This window comes from Hyperolius riggenbachi, chromosome 5 (genome assembly GCF_040937935.1).
Source record: "Hyperolius riggenbachi isolate aHypRig1 chromosome 5, aHypRig1.pri, whole genome shotgun sequence".
NCBI classification, from domain to species: Eukaryota; Metazoa; Chordata; class Amphibia; order Anura; family Hyperoliidae; genus Hyperolius; species Hyperolius riggenbachi.
In genome coordinates this window covers 179,411,430-179,427,255 of record NC_090650.1, presented here as the reverse complement: position 1 = coordinate 179,427,255, position 15,826 = coordinate 179,411,430, and the positions used below count along the sequence as shown (strand labels likewise).

Sequence of the window (15,826 nt, the reverse complement as noted above, 5' to 3'; positions counted from 1 at the left end):
AGAATGCTAGACAGCTCAGGGCCTTCCTGGGATTAGTGGGATTCTGCAGACAATGGATTCCAAACATGTCCGAAACATGCAAACCTCTCTACCAATCAGTAAATGTTCAGGGGAAGCTAGAACTCACAACAGAACAGCAGGTGGCAATTGAAACTTTAAAGAACCAAATCAGTGAAGCTCCTGCTTTAGGACTTCCTGATTACGCAAAAGGGTTCAAGTTGTTTTGCCATGAGTCGGGAGGGCAAGCATCAGGGGTCCTCACACAAGACCATGGGGGAAAGAATAAGCCAGTGGGCTATTTCAGTTGCCAATTGGATTCAGTAGTGGCGGCCATGGCACCATGTGTTAGGGCTGTGGCGGCTGCTGCTGAACTACTGTCAAAAACGGCAGACATCGTGCTAGGAAGCCCCCTTGAACTTCTAGTTCCCCATGAGGTTCATGCAGTGATGCAGAACCTGACCACCAAACATATGTCAACTGCCAGGTTGACCAAATATGAGTTGGCCTTGCTCACACCTTCAAACATTACAATCAAGAGGTGTGTGAATCTGAACCCTGCCACCTTGCTACCTGAGACCATAGAGACCTTTATAGACGAGCACTATTGTGAAGAAATGATAGATGACTACTATGAGGAGGTAGGACGAGTGAAAGATACTCCCCTTGACCATGCAGACCTCACAGTTTTTATTGACGGGTCCCGATACTATTCAGAAGGGCAACCTGTTACAGGATACTCTGTGGTTACCAAAGATGATGTCCTTTTTCAAGGTAAGTTACCAAGCAGCTGTTCAGCTCAAGTAGCAGAACTAATGGCATTGATGCAGGCTTGCATCATTGGCAAAGGCCAAAGGTTAAATGTGTACTTGGACTCCAGGTATGGATACGGGATCTGTCATGATTTCGGTCAATTGTGGAGGATGAGAGGTTTCTTGACAACAAATGGTAAGCCTATCAAACACGCTGAATTAATCAAAAGGGTCTTGGAGTCTCTGTGGGGCCCAACGGAAGTGGCAGTAATAAAATGTGAGGCACACACAAAAGGTACAGATGAGATTTCATTAGGGAATAACAAAGCTGACATGGCGGCTAAGGATGCTGCCTTACATGGCACCATGATTACAGAGATCTATGTGGTCAGCCCCCCACAAGGGGAAGGCGAGTACATGGATTTAACTGTTCTTAAAAACTTACAAACCCAGACTGAAAAACAGATGAGACAAAAATGGGAGGAACAAGGATGTAGTGAAATAGATGGCCTGTGGAGCCATGCAGATGGCAGGTACTGTGCCCCTCCCACTTTGTATCACTACCTAGTGGAGGTGTCACATGGCCCATCACACTTGGCGAAGGATGCAATAATCAGCCTCATCACAAAATACTGGGTAGCCCCAGGAGTCTCCACAGTGGCAGAGAGATTCTGTCAAACATGTGAAACATGTCAAAAACACAATCCTGGTAAGCTTGTCAAGACACCCACTAAACACTTGCCTAGGCCTCTGTATCCATTCCAGAGGCTGCAAATTGACTATATCCAGTTGCCTAAGTGTCAGCAGTTCCAGTATGTACTGGTATGTGTTGACATCTTCTCTGGCTGGGTGGAAGCATGGCCTGTTGCACAGGCCACAGCTTCTGCCACAGCGAAAAAGCTGTTACAAGAAATTGTGTGCAGATATGGAATATTTGAGACTCTGGAATCTGATAGGGGTACACATTTTACAGGACAAGTAATGACCGAAGTGCTGGAAGGGCTACAGGTGGAACAAAGATTTCACACTCCATACCATCCACAAGCATCAGGTAAGGTGGAGAGATACAATGGGATAATCAAAAACAGATTATCCAAAATGTGTGAAAAAACTAAGCTTACATGGATACAGGCTTTGCCACTGGTCCTGAAATCAATGAGGCATACACCTAGGGGTCCAGAGAAACTCACCCCTTATGAAATTTTGTTTGGGAGACCAGCACCCACGGGTCTATTCTTCCCACAGGAAATGAAAATGATGCATTGCTCACTGAAAATGTATGTACAAGAGTTACATAATTTGCTTACAAAATTGCATGGACAAGTTTTCTCCTCTATTCCAGATCCTGAGTCCGATACAGGATCCCATTCACTGAAACCTGGAGACTGGGTGGTAGTAAAAAGATTCCAAAGGAAAGGGTTGGAAAACAGGTTTGATGGACCTTACCAAGTCCTATTAACCACCTCTACTTCAGTAAAATTGGAAGGAAAAATTCCCTGGATCCATGCTTCTCATTGCAAGAAGATACGCAAAAGTGATTAATGCAAACATGCCACCAGGGGCATCTATGTTAGTCTGTCTTGCATGTTGTTTGTCATGTATGTTCAAAGGTGCTGAGGGACAAACTACCTCTAGCCACCACCAGCAACCTTGGGTGCCACCAGCATCATATGGTAAGTGGGGGGTGAAACCACAAGGCTGGGATCCTGCCCACTTGCATAGGGTTGAGTGTAAACAGGGGAAACTAGTGCCAAGATATCCACTTTTTTACCGAGGGTATATGCATGTACACGGTACAAAGGGAATGAGTCCTGCTAGCCTGCACTATTTTGAGCACGCTAGGCCAATTCATCCACCCCTGGTGATAGACACATACTGGCATACCTTGGACGAACTGTGTAATACTATGTACCACAGAATGATTCCTCCTTTTCAGGAGCATCTTAAAAAAAGGCTGGGTGGGAAACCAGAGATCACTTTCTTTTTGACATATGTTCAAGACAGACTTGTCCCTGACTGTGAGGCAGATGAGGACCCAGAAATAGACACATGTACTATGCCAGGGATTTTTATTGCAGACACAGACAACCCAGATTCTGAGATACTTGACGGTGACGATTTAAAAGACTTATCTACTGATTTAGACAATGGGAGATCGGATGACTTGATGATAGTAAGGTGTGAGAAAGACAGGTTACATCCTGAGGACCCAACAAGAGGAGGGTATGATGACTGGTATATAGTGTATGTGGTATATAATGTGGGTGAGACAAGACAATATAGGAAAATATTCTATGACCAACCTGAACCCGTGCAAGGTACTCTATTAAATAAATGTTATGATCCAGCAGATGGAATCATGGAGTTCTTGCTTACTCGAGCCCCTGAGTACTTTGGAACAGTAGATCCACTTACATACCTGACTCAAGAGAGACTTATATTTGGACTCAACTGCAGTGTAGTCCAACAGGCCACCTGGTACACACATAATGAGAAAGTTAGACTTAATGCATATGCAAGCACCCTGGTGTTGCACGTACAAACAGATGCTAGAAATAAGAAATTTGAGCATATCACTCCAAAAGAAGGTGTAACAGTACAACAGTATATGATGAGGATCATGAGAGAAGCCTGTACATCAGACATTGAGGGTCACTATATTATTGACACAGCACATTGGGCATCTAACCAATCTCTTGTCTTTAATGGACCAAACCCGTGGAAATGGGAAGTACTGTGTAACGGAATAGACACACCAAAGGTAAATGAATGGATGTATGGGGTTCCCATGTCTGAAGGATTGAGAGGATTGTATCACACCACAGACTGGAAAGACCCTCATGGCTATGAGTTAGATTTGGATTTAAACTTGGATGGACCATTTGTTTGGCCTTTCTGCGACGAGTCAGATGAAGGATGCTGGACTTTTACCCAATCTGTCCAGTTGAACAGAGAAAGTCCAGTCCCTGGTGTGAACAATCCATCAATAAATAAACGAGGGTGGTATACATGGGAAGGGAGAGGCCAGGTATGTGCAACTATAGTCCGGGTGGAAAGAGAAAAGGATGTTGTGGTCCCTGTAAAAATGAATCCAAATATATGTAAAGTCCCAGCTGTCAAAATAGCAGACCTAATAGTCCCTCAACTGGCCTCACCTTGGGCAGTATTGTTGGATACAAAGTTTGTTTTGTACACGTGGAGAGTAACATTAACTGATTTTAGGGTAGATATGTGGGACAGGAGGTGTGGTGTATATATTAAAAATCAGATCTACATGTTGAAAGGATGGTTGGAATCGGGGTATAGTCACCATAAGTCTAAAAGGGATTTGATGGATAAAGCTCTGGGGGCGGGAGGTCTTGGTCTAGGGGCCTTAAATACTATGGATTTAGAAGTATTAAGAAATAAACTTGGAGGGCTGGCTCAACATGTAGGGGAGGGAGTGAAAACTCAGTTAGATATAAATCATGTGTTAGAAAATCTACAACATGATCACATTGATGCTACAGCCTCACTGTCAGAGGTAATGAAGCAGAAATTTAAAGGGTTAGTAGCAGGTCTGGTTAAACAGCAGGAAGAAGTCCAATTAGCATTGTCTTGTACACAGGTTCAATCTGAACTATCACAGGATCTAAAGCTAATGATAACCTCACTGCATGCTGGTCACTTTCCCATAAATTTGCGTAGACAAGCTGAGAGATCTGTTCCTAAATTTGCAATGACGCATGAAAAATGGTGGCTTACTCAATTCCATGGGTGTCAAAACCTCACATGCACTATTTCTTCTTTAGTGCCAGTTGCAGGTGAGGAGCATCAAGCTTATACAGTGGTAAATTTGGGTTCTGTTTTGTCAGCAGGTGTAGTTTTGCTTCCCAGAGTAAACCATGACATAATGATTTATGAAGAAGGTGAGCCCAGGTTGTTAGACACAGATGGGTGTTGGAGAAAGGAAAATGTACTGTTATGTCAAGGACAGCAAAACAGGATTATAAGGCAACAATGTTGGGATGAGGAAGGATCATGCTTGATGGATGCAAAAGAGAAGATGCCGAGCCGGATGAAGTACCTAGGACAGGGTTATTGGTGCTGGTATCAAATGGAGAATGCCACCTCTTATGCAGTATATACATTCAATTGTACTCAGAGTGGAACACTGACCAGAGGGGTGTACTGTACCACTGGCCCAGTCCTGGGAGTTGATCTGGCACAGCAGAAGGGACGTACACCCATAACACCTGAAAAAAGACTAGACATCAAGCCTGATACACCTGTCCGTTTACAAAAAATTCCTTTAGGATTTGGAGCAGAATTGAAAGGATGGTTATTGGATTTTGGGAGGGAAGATGAGATCATAAAAACACTCAGAGCTTCAGAAAGGCAAGCAACAGTGCGTTTGGAGCACGATCGTGAGAAACTAGTACAAGTCTCACATGCTCTAGAACAAGATGCTAAAGTATCATGGTGGGAAAGTTTATTTGGGTATAGTCCAAAAGCAAGTGCCTTTCTGAACCTCATGCTCCATCCAGTAGTGGTGCTCATTGTCCTTACATGTTTACTATACATTTTCCAGGTACTTGTGTTTTGTAAAATCAAAAGATTAGGTGCTAAAATGAGTAAGAAACAACAGAAACCCAGGGATGTTTTGGTGGTAGTTTCGCAAGGTGAAGAATATATCTAAATGTTATATGGGTAGTTTAAACTTTCTCATGTTCCCTTAGTTAAAAGGAAGTGCATGGAAATGAGTAAATGGAAGTAGTAGAAGCCCTCCATGAAAGGAGAGAACCATATAACCTAGGTATGAATGAAACCAATATAATCAATACAGGCTTATCCTGAACTATGCAGCTGGTGGTCAGACTACCAGGTGAGGGGCGGGATAAGTCTGTCATGGATGAAAGGGTAGGTTTGTTAGGTATTGTAATTCCCTACTAAATCAACTTATTATTGTGATTTAATTGCTACTATACTTACTTGGTGTTATACTTTATAATAATCATACAAACATATATATATATAAACAAAATAAGAGATTAAAAGGGACGGCATTTGCAACGTGTAAAAAAAAAAAAAAAAAAAAAAAAAAAAAATCACATGCCTCTCAATGAGTTAATTTCCTTCTTTATGCATTATTGTTGTATCTCCCTATGGTTCTACCCTTCTACCTCAACAAGACATATTGTGCCTCAGCTTATCACCAAGAAGACACTTATGGATCAAGGTCTGTGGTATGAACTCTACCTCCTGATTTAAAATCTACCTCATGTTCATAATGTTCTACAATAAAAGGCAAGAGGTCCTAAGGGTGCAAGGGAAGAAAGACCCCAGCTGGGAAAGACAAAGACGGATGAATCCTTAGTAAAACATCGCTCTACGATTGCATCACTACAGATCAATACAAGAGCACTCTTGTCCTGACATCATCACCTGCTGTACTTGAAAGGATCAAAGGAATCTACTTGATACATCCTGGCAGGAACCATAATAAACGTTCCACCAGAATGCACCGCCTTAAGAGGAGTTTTTAGCCAAAAGGTGGCTCTGACTAAGGTGAAGAGGATGCACTGCCTTAAGATGAGTTCTTAGCCAAAAAGGTGGCTCTTATTAAGGTGAAGAGGATGGCACTACAACATATGTACCACAGAGCCAGAGGTGATATAGCTGGAGGCCCTGACTACAAGAATACTGTGATAAAAACTTTTTAATATGAGTAGTTCACAGGGATGAACTAGAGGAGGGAGTGACAAAGCTGTGATACCCGTCTAGTTTATATAACGGACATTTTGTTCATATAGCTCCATTTGGTGATGTATAAATCATTTCAGTTAGAAGAAGGCCACAAAATGCGTACGTGTTCAGGGACACTGGCTGTTCTTGAGCATGTCCTAATAGTAGATTTACCGTTATTTTGCAATGTCCTAGCTTCCTTGACTTTTAGTGGAAAAGAGGCCCCAAGGACAGATTTAGACAAGTGATGTGTTGTCCAGACTGGACCACTTCCCCTTGTGACCTTAAACAGAAGGTTGAGTAAGAGAACAGTGGGTGGTGAAACTCATTATAATATGGGTGGAGAGTTCTAAGAATTAAATGTTAACTGCTTCATGTCTGCACTGATTATTGAACTGTGATTGGTTTTTGTAACACTGATGGACATCCTGAACTGCCCAGAGGCATGTATATTTTTGCATAACTGTAACTGATAAAAGTCATTGTAACTAGTGAAATTGTAGCATTTGTCTCCTACACATGCCTCATCAACAAGCTTCTTGATGAAAATAAACTAGCCGTCCTTTTAAGAGGTGTGCCTTGAGTCATTACTGTCAGTATATCGCTTTGACATAATCAACCACCAGAGAAGACAGGCAGCCCTGTGAGTACTGCGCACACACATTTTACCCATTTTGAGCACTATTTAACCCCCTGATCGCCCTCAGATCCCCCTCAGATCAATCTCCCTGCCATTATTTACATTGATCTCTGTTCTAATCTCCCGTCACTGATTACCCACTTGTCAGGACCTAATCAGCCCCCTGTGGGCCCCCCTTGCCCTCTGATTACTGTTCTGCTATTGTTTACCTCTGATCTCCCTTCTCTGATAAGGCCTGTAAACAGCCTTTTATTACCCCCTGATTGCCTCCTGCCAGCCTGCTGTCACTTTCACCCACTTATCAGGCCCCAATCAGCCCCCTGCGTTCTCCTGATCATCCCACTCTGGTCACCCCCCTGATAATTGGTACTATATAGTATCTGTAACTGATCAGTGCTGATCGCAGTCAGATCTATATCAGTACATTAGGGTCACCTTAGTGTAGGCTCCACGAAAAACGCAGTGTTTGCCTGATCAGGCCTGATCGTTCGTCTGCACTTGTGTTCAGGCCGCCCCACCGCAGTGACAGAATTTTTTCTTTCTGATCACTGCAAAAACACAATACAATAGCTGCGGTGCTATAAAGATCAAAGCTGAGCGATCACAGCTTTTTTTTACTTCGCAAGCACTCCTTTCTGCTAAGTAGGGTGCCCTTTTTTTCTGGGTAGTCTCAGAGGAATACCCCCTAAATTTAGTCAGTCCAACATGGCAAGAAAGGGGTATTCCACTGAAGAGGCCTACAGGATTCTGACCCAGTCGGATGAGAGCGATTGGGACACCTAAAACTAATCATCCAGGTCAGAATACGAACCTGTAGTCAGCAGTGGCACTCTGACCAATATCTCCAACTACAAGGTTGGGTTCCCTGCTAGGGCCAGGCTTACCCAACCCCATGTCATTGGACCGCAGGTGGCGCAGGATCAGCCTCGAGGGCAGCAGAGTGGCGCTAGTGCGGATCTAGGTTCGTGGTGAGACATTCATCAGCAGTGCAACACATCCTCGACTTTGTACCAGCACTGCCGTATCCCCTGGTAAAGTGGTGAGCAGCATGGCAGTTCAAGCTGGTAAGGTGGCACGTGCAGTAACACCCTCGTCGGAGCCACCAAAAACACAGGCCCGCAGTGCTCCTAGACTCCCAGAGGTGCTGGCAATTCCTGATTGGCAACCCCCTGGTTCTGCAGCACCTGTAGTGCCCCTTTTCACCAACCAGTCTGGAGTCTAGGTGGAGACAGATCATTTAGGATCGGGGCATGACTTTTTTGATCTGTTCTTAACCGAGGATCTCTACGATTTAGTCATGGCAGAGACTAACCGTTACGCCACACAGTACATCACCGCCAATCCGGAAAGCTACTATGCCCAACCTTTCCAGTGGAAACCAGTCACAGTTTCCGAATTTAAATTGGGGGGGGGGGGCTTCTCCTCAACATGGGACTAACTAAAAATAACGTATTGCGGTCCTAATGGTCTACACACCCAATGCATCACATGCCCATGTACTCTGCTGCCATGTCCAGAGCACATTTTGAGATCATCCTGTGCTTCATGCACTTCAAGTCCAAGAGACCACCCTGCTTATGACCGGCTCCACAAAATACGTCCCCTCATAGACCACTAGACATCAAAATTTGCAGACGTGAATAACCAAGATTAGAAAATCTGCGTCGACAAGTCCCCTGTACTATTTACTGGGCACCTTGGCATCAAACAATACATCCAAAGCAAGCACGCCCGGTATTGGGTCAAGCTGTTTAAAGTGACACTGAAGATCATCAGTTTAACTTGCCTGGGGCTTCCCCAAGCCTCTTGCAGCTGTCCTGTCCCGCGCCGGTCCTCCACGATCCTCCATTCTCCCACCTCCAGCTACTTTCAGTTTCGCCGTCGGGCCACTGCGCCTGCGTAGCTCTGGACATGCGTATCCTTCTTCGCGGTCCAGTCCGCAACAATGGGAACGCATATAAAGGATATGCTTGTCAGGGCTTGCGCAGACCTCGACTTACAAGTCGGCGGTTTACAAGTCATGGAACAAAACGGAGCAGCGGCGGGAGAACGGAGGATCGTGGAGGACCGATGCAGGACAAGACGGCTGCTGGGGGCTTGCAGAAGCCCCAGGTAAGTGGAACTATTTATGTTAAAACGATCTTTAGCTCAGATTTAACCTCTTGAGGACCACAGTGTTAAACCCACCCAAAGACCAGGCCATTTTTTGGAAAATAGGCCACTGCAGCTTTAAGGCCAAGCTGCAGGGCCACACTACACAGCACACAAGTGACCCCTCCCCCCTTTTCTCCCCACCAACAGAGCTTTCTGCTGGTGGGGTCTGATCGCTCCCCCAGTGTTTATTTTTTTAATAAATATTTATGTGTTTATATTTTAAGTACATTTGTCATTTTTTCCCTCCCCCCCGTCAGCCAATCCATGTGAACACAGAGGTGCCAAGCGTATTTTGGACTCCGTGCTGTTTATCACTCCTGTTTATTGCCTGAGGAAGCAGGATTTTGCCTGCGAAACGCGTTGCAACTAGTCTTGGGAGTATATGAATAAATTCTTTATTACTTTAATCGACAGTACTTGTGTCTGTTTTGGGTTGACCAAAATAGAAAGAAGCAGGCGGTTAGCACTACAGCGATTGCGACAAAGACTACTCAGTTAAAAGGACATGCAGCGTGAACTGGAGGATTTTATACACCTCTTCTCTAGAACCTCTTCAGCGTGCTCAAGCTAGGAACATCAAACAGCAAGCAAGTAAGAAAAGAAGGAAAGCTGGCACTGCTGCAAGTGTTCAATTTATTGTAGCATACGTGCAGGCGTGCAACATCTTGCAAAATGGCATAAAAAGTCATCGACATACCCTTGTGAGAGGAGGCGTGGGTGGTGGTGGGTGCTGGGCAATGATGCCTGACGGCTGTTTCGCGCTGGGATAGCGCTTCTACGGAGGCTGCAAAGTTATGGGCAAAGGCTCTGGTTAAATATCCTCCAGAGCCGTCATGTAACATTTACTTCCGGTGGCAGCGCCGCCCATATTTCCGCGTCACGTGTGCGTACGTATTGACACCTAGCCGTCACCCGTACGCTGCACGCGTACGTAAATCCGCATGGCGTCAGTGATGTACGCATGTCAATTGGATGCATGCGTACTGCATTATTATGCTTATGGCGCATGCGTCAAAATGGTCACATTGGGAAGGGGTAAACTCCCCCTAGCGGCCAAATTGAGGTAGGGCCCGACTCAGTCATACCTGCACCAGGGTGAAAGAATGAAAGAAATAGAAAAAGATAAAGGGGGAGAAAAAAAAGAAAAAAAGAGGGGAAAGGGACCAGAAAGAAATGCAAGAAAAAACATGTTAGATGAAGTAAAGGTGGATGATCAGGAGATCCTGAAACAGTGAGACAAAGTGTATTACCCAAGGTGTCAGTATGTTTGAATCGTGCCCCACAAAAACGCAAATTACTGCTAAAGGAAGCACAAGGAAGCCACAAATCTTCAAAATGTGCAAAATCAAGAGAGGAGGAAAATGGGAGGTTATGGGAAAGTAAAATTGCCCACTACCCCTGGTGAGTGTTCACCATGGGGGCGAACAAGCCATGGATAGAGGGAGGGAGGAGGAGGACCAGTCACCGGTCATATTGCCACTCTCCACAGATTAACAGCAAAAATGATCGTATATAGCATGTAAGACAATAGACAGACAACAAATAGGACACATCGGAGGAGTCCGAAAATGGGGAGGGAAGATACGGCCTCAAGGATCAAGGAAGCATGATAAATCTGTGTGATCATTGAGGCCCAAAGGTCCCATAGCTTCCGATTGCAGAATCAACATTGCTTCTTCTCTTTTCAATCGTTTCTCCCTGTCTCCACCTCTTGATAATGGTGCGACATGAATAATTCCTGCAAATGTCAGCTTTGTGGGATCAAGACTATGGCTCTCTCGCATATGTTGGATCACTCTGGGGGAGCCTTTTCCTGATTTTAGGGAGTTGTAATGTTCTCTGAATCGTTCATTAATTGATTTTGTAGTTTCCCCTATATAAAACTTTCCGCAGGGGCACCACATTGTGTAGACAACAAACCGCGTTTGGCAGGTAAAAAAAGAGCGCGTATTGCGTCGAAGTGGGCCAATATGAAATTGGCAACCCACTATCATCTGACTGCATGATTTGCAATGTCCACACCTGTGGTTACCCCGAGGGCCTCCTTCACGTAACCAATCACTACCACTTGCTGTTTTAAACTCGCTTCTGCTCACCAATGAGCCTATTGTAGGAGATCTTCTGAAAGAAAATAATGGTCCTTCAGTCACTAGAGGCTTTAGAATGGGATCCCTGGTCAGGATGTCCCAGTTCCTATGGATTACTTTCTTTATATGGTCAGCCATATTGGTGTAGCCAAAAGAGAAGGGAGTTTTTCGCTGTATAGGAAGATTCATTGGTTTCCTCTTTAAGAGGTCTGATCTTGTTTTGTACTTGCTTTTGACAAAGGCCTCTTGGATGTCCTGCTCATTGTAACCTCTAGCCAACAACCTCACTCCCAGCTCCTCAGACTGCTGGCGGAAATCCGCATCGTTAGCATTGTTGCGACGCAGTCTGAGGAACTGGGAGTAGGGCAGAGTCCGGGCCACGTGTGTGGGGTGAAAACTCGATTTGTGCAATAAAGCATTGCTTGCTGTGGGTTTTCGGTATCCCTTGGATAATAATTTACCCTCACTGATTATTAATTGAAGATCAAGGAAGGCAATTCTTTTTGGGTGAATAACGGCTGTAAAAGCCATATTGACAAAATTGCAATTAATGTGGGATAGGAAGTTAAAAAAGGAATCACAAGTCCCGGACCAAAACACCAAAATGTCGTCCACATACCTGGACCACATCCTGAGATCAGCCCTGTATGGGTTGTCCTCTGAATGTATAAAAAGTTCTTCCCACCATGCTAGGAAAATGTTGGCGTAAGTGCAGGAGACCGCCATCCCCATGGCGGTCCCCGACACCTGCCAATACCATTTCCTGTTAAAAAGAAATGCATTGTGGGTCAATACAAACAGGAGGCATTCGCAAATAAAGTCCTTACAGGCCGTAGATTTGTCAGTTTTATCCCAAAAAAAGTCTTACAGCTATAATGCCTAATGTGTGGGGTATACGGCTGTAAAGACTTTCAACGTCAATAGTGGCTAACAAATCGCCTTCGTGCCATATTAAGCCCTCAAGGCCCCTGAGCACGTCCATGGTGTCCCAGAGGTGAGAAGGTATTTCCTCCAGGAGAGGTCTCAGGACGTGGTCCAAATACCTGGACAGCCTCTCCGTGGTCGACCCCATGCCAGAGACAATGGGGCGACCCGGAGGGTTGGTCCGGGACTTGTGAACCTTGGGTATATGATACCAGATGGGCTTGGTTGGGTGGGAAGGGATGAGGCCACTCGCTAGTGAGGGAGAAAGGGCTCCTATTTTTACTCCTTTCCTTAGGAGGGATCTCAATTGGTCTAAGAAATGGATAGTGGGATCTCTCGACAGTGGTTGGCAGATTGTTCTATCCTGTAATTGCCTAAGGGCTTCCTCGTGGTATTGCTTTGAGGACATGACAACAATTATTCCGCCTTTATCGGCTCTTTTAATTTGTAAATCTGGTCTAGATCGTAGCCACTTCAAGGCATGTTTCTCTTTAGCTGTAATGTTGTCCGTCATTTTTGGATAAATCTCTGCCTTCAGTTCACGTTCAACCACTTTCTGAAAGATGTCCAAGCTAGATCCTGGTTGCACCAGAAAAGGTGCTACTGACCTACAGGGTTTACATTTGGGAGGTGGAGCCTCATTCTGATTGTTTGTACTCATCGTACTATCTTCCAACTCACATAGAAGTTCCAGGTTTTTAAGATCTTGTTCATCCCATACAAACTGAGGACTGAACCCCAAAGGGCCCACCTGCGAGTTGCCCCAGCCCATATTTTCCGACTTGGCCAACGTCAAATCCTGCTTGGCGAAATGTAACTGTATACTAAGATGTCTGATGTTTTTGTAGAGGTCAACTTTGAATCTTGGAAAGTCAAAGTTAGTACTAAGTTAGTAAGCCTTTTTGAAGTAGGGATACTGTGCCTTCTGGAAGGTCCTGTTCAGAGAGATTTAGGATTTCCAACGGTTCAGGAGTTCCCCCCATTAGGTTCAGTGCCTTTTCCGCTTTGGGTCCCTCGGGGGCTTCTTGTCCTCCCAGGACAGATGCTTTCCTTTTCTTTTTTGTTTTGGTTTTGCTCCTCCCCCTCCTTGTGCGCCGCCTAAAGGGCGATCTGATTTGTTCATGTTAGAATCGGGCGGGTTGATGGACTTAGTTTCGTCCTCACTGGATTCAGTATCGGTCGTCCAGTGCCCTTTACCCTTCCTGGGTGTTCCCCGTCGGACTCCTCTCTGCCAAGAAAAAAATCTTTTAAGGGCGTAGTCCTCTTTTGTCTCTTTGCAACTTTCTTAATTTACATTCCTTAATGCTATCTTGCACCACAGAGCATTTCTTATCAATTCTCTTCAGCGCTTTGACATACTGAGATTTCTCCACCTGGCTCTCATATTGCCTTTTGATTGTTTCGATTTCTTTGAGGGTTTTGTTATGCTCTTCTTTGGTGCGCTCCAAGACGATATCCTGCGCCATAAGCATAATAATGCAGTACGCATGCATCCAATTGACATGCGTACATCACTGGCGCCATGCGGATTTACATACGCGTGCAGCGTGCGTGTGACGCCTAGGCGTCAATACGTACACACACGTGACGCGGAAATATGGGCGGCGCTGCCACCGGAAGTAAATGTTACATGACGGCTCTGGAGGATATTTAACCAGAGCCTTTGCCCATAACTTTGCAGCCTCCGTAGAAGCGCTATCCCAGCGCGAAACGGCCGTCAGGCATTATTGCCCAGCACCCACCACCACCCACGCCTCCTCTCACAAGGGTACATCAATGACTTTTTATGCCATTTTGCAAGATGTTGCACGCCTGCACTTTATGTATGCTACAATAAATTGAACACTTGCAGCAGTGCCAGCTTTCCTGCTCTTCTTATCTGCTTTGGGTTGGCTGGTCCACCACCGCATCCCCAACGTTTTAAACATTTTAGTGACTTTTACCTTAAGTTTACAGACAATATTCACGAGTAACATACAGCAATAAGACAATACAGGAATACATGCAAAGCAAATCATGCAGCACAGTACAAGTGTTATGATAGTGCACCGTTGACCATTCCACTGAGGCGAGAGTCTCCCGAGTGCAGAGTCTAAGTGACCACGGGTCTTCACCAGAGCACCCCAGGAAGGGGTGATGGGCCGCAACCCCTAGTGGGCTACGGACTACTTTAGCTACCTAGTGCCCACCAGGTTGCACCCAGGAAGGACTCCAACAGTGGTCAGGAGAACAGATGACACCTCAATGTGGAGGCTGAATAACTGAAGGGGGATCCGGTAGTGCTGAAGGAATAGAGGTCCGGATTAACTGTGGCAGAAGAGTCTAGGTCCAGATAGTAGCTGAGGTCAGGGCAGGCAGCAGAGGTTCAGATCCGGTAACAAGCTGAGGTCAGGGCATGCAGCAGAGGTTCAGATCCGGTAACAAGCTGAGGTCAGGGCAGGCAGCAGAGGTTCAGATCCGGTAACAAGCTGAGGTCAGGGCAGGCAGCAATCCAGGAGAATCAGAGACGAGCCAAGGGTCAAAGCCGGGTAGATCAGATCAGGAGTAGTCTAGAAACAAGCCGGGTCAGTCAGGAAAACAAGCAGAGCTTCGTGCTATCTCACACACTAGCTGACAGAGGAATCAGTGTGGAGTGCTGTGAGTCACCGCCTTTTATACTGGAGGAGGGCTGGCCTTCCAATTAAATTAGGCGCCATGCATGCGTACTGCCGTCTGCCAAGATCAGCGCATGCGTACTGCCATCTGACGCATGCATACTTTTGTCTGCCAGGAATGGCGCATGCGTACTTCGTTTGCCCACAGCCGGGGCTTGTACTTCTGCCATTCCCGTCATTGGCAACCTCCATGATGACACAGACCACCCGGAAGTGCTGACTCCCGATGAGACACGAGGTACCGTGCGTCCCGCATCGATAAGGCCCATCCGGACTGCGGATCCCCGGAAGATGACAAGGACATCAAACCACCGGCTCGGGGTAAGGTTCCTGTGTGATCCTGACAAAAAGGTAATGCTTAGGCAGTCACTGGATGGGAGCATGTAGATTAGGCTAGTCCAGTTCACTCAGATCCATAAGATGCGTGTATAGTAATGGAGGTACATGAACAGGTAGGAGACATAAGAAGGAAGACCCTGCCCGAAGGCTTACAATCTAAAGGTAGAGGTAGGGACATGAACAGTAGGGGACCAGAGTTCAGCTGCAGGTTTAGAGCACTAGTGGGGAAGGGGGGGGGAGGGGGGGTTTAGGCCAGAGTAAAAAAAGATGAGTTTTGAGGGCCTTCTTGAAGATGTTGAAGGAGGAGGAACCACTAATGGGGGGAGGTAGGGAGTTCCATAGTTTTGGAGCAGCTCTTGAGAAGTCCTGGAGGCATGCATGGTATTGAGTGATGAGGCGGGCAGTCAGGCAAAGTTCACTGGAGGAGCAGAGTGAGCGGCTAGGTGTGTACCTCTGAGAAAGATTGGAAATGTAGGTTAGACAGGTTTTGTGGACAGATTTGTAGCCCAGACACAATATCGTGACTCAGATTTTGGACTGGATAGGAAGCCAGTG

The 15,826-nt window shown here is 45.7% G+C and overlaps 2 protein-coding genes across 10 annotated transcripts in view; one reads left to right on the top strand and one right to left on the bottom strand.

The window, feature by feature from the left end:
• The window catches only part of TERT (telomerase reverse transcriptase), a 961,487-nt gene that overhangs the window by 628,419 nt on the left and 317,242 nt on the right, over positions 1-15,826 (bottom strand). The window lies entirely within an intron of this gene.
• Positions 1,658-5,785, top strand: LOC137518504 (uncharacterized). The gene is made up of 2 exons (XM_068236454.1): positions 1,658-1,800; positions 2,092-5,785. The coding sequence occupies exon 2, from the start codon at positions 2,254-2,256 to the stop codon at positions 5,425-5,427; it is 3,174 nt and encodes a 1,057-aa protein (XP_068092555.1). The 5' UTR covers positions 1,658-1,800; positions 2,092-2,253; the 3' UTR covers positions 5,428-5,785.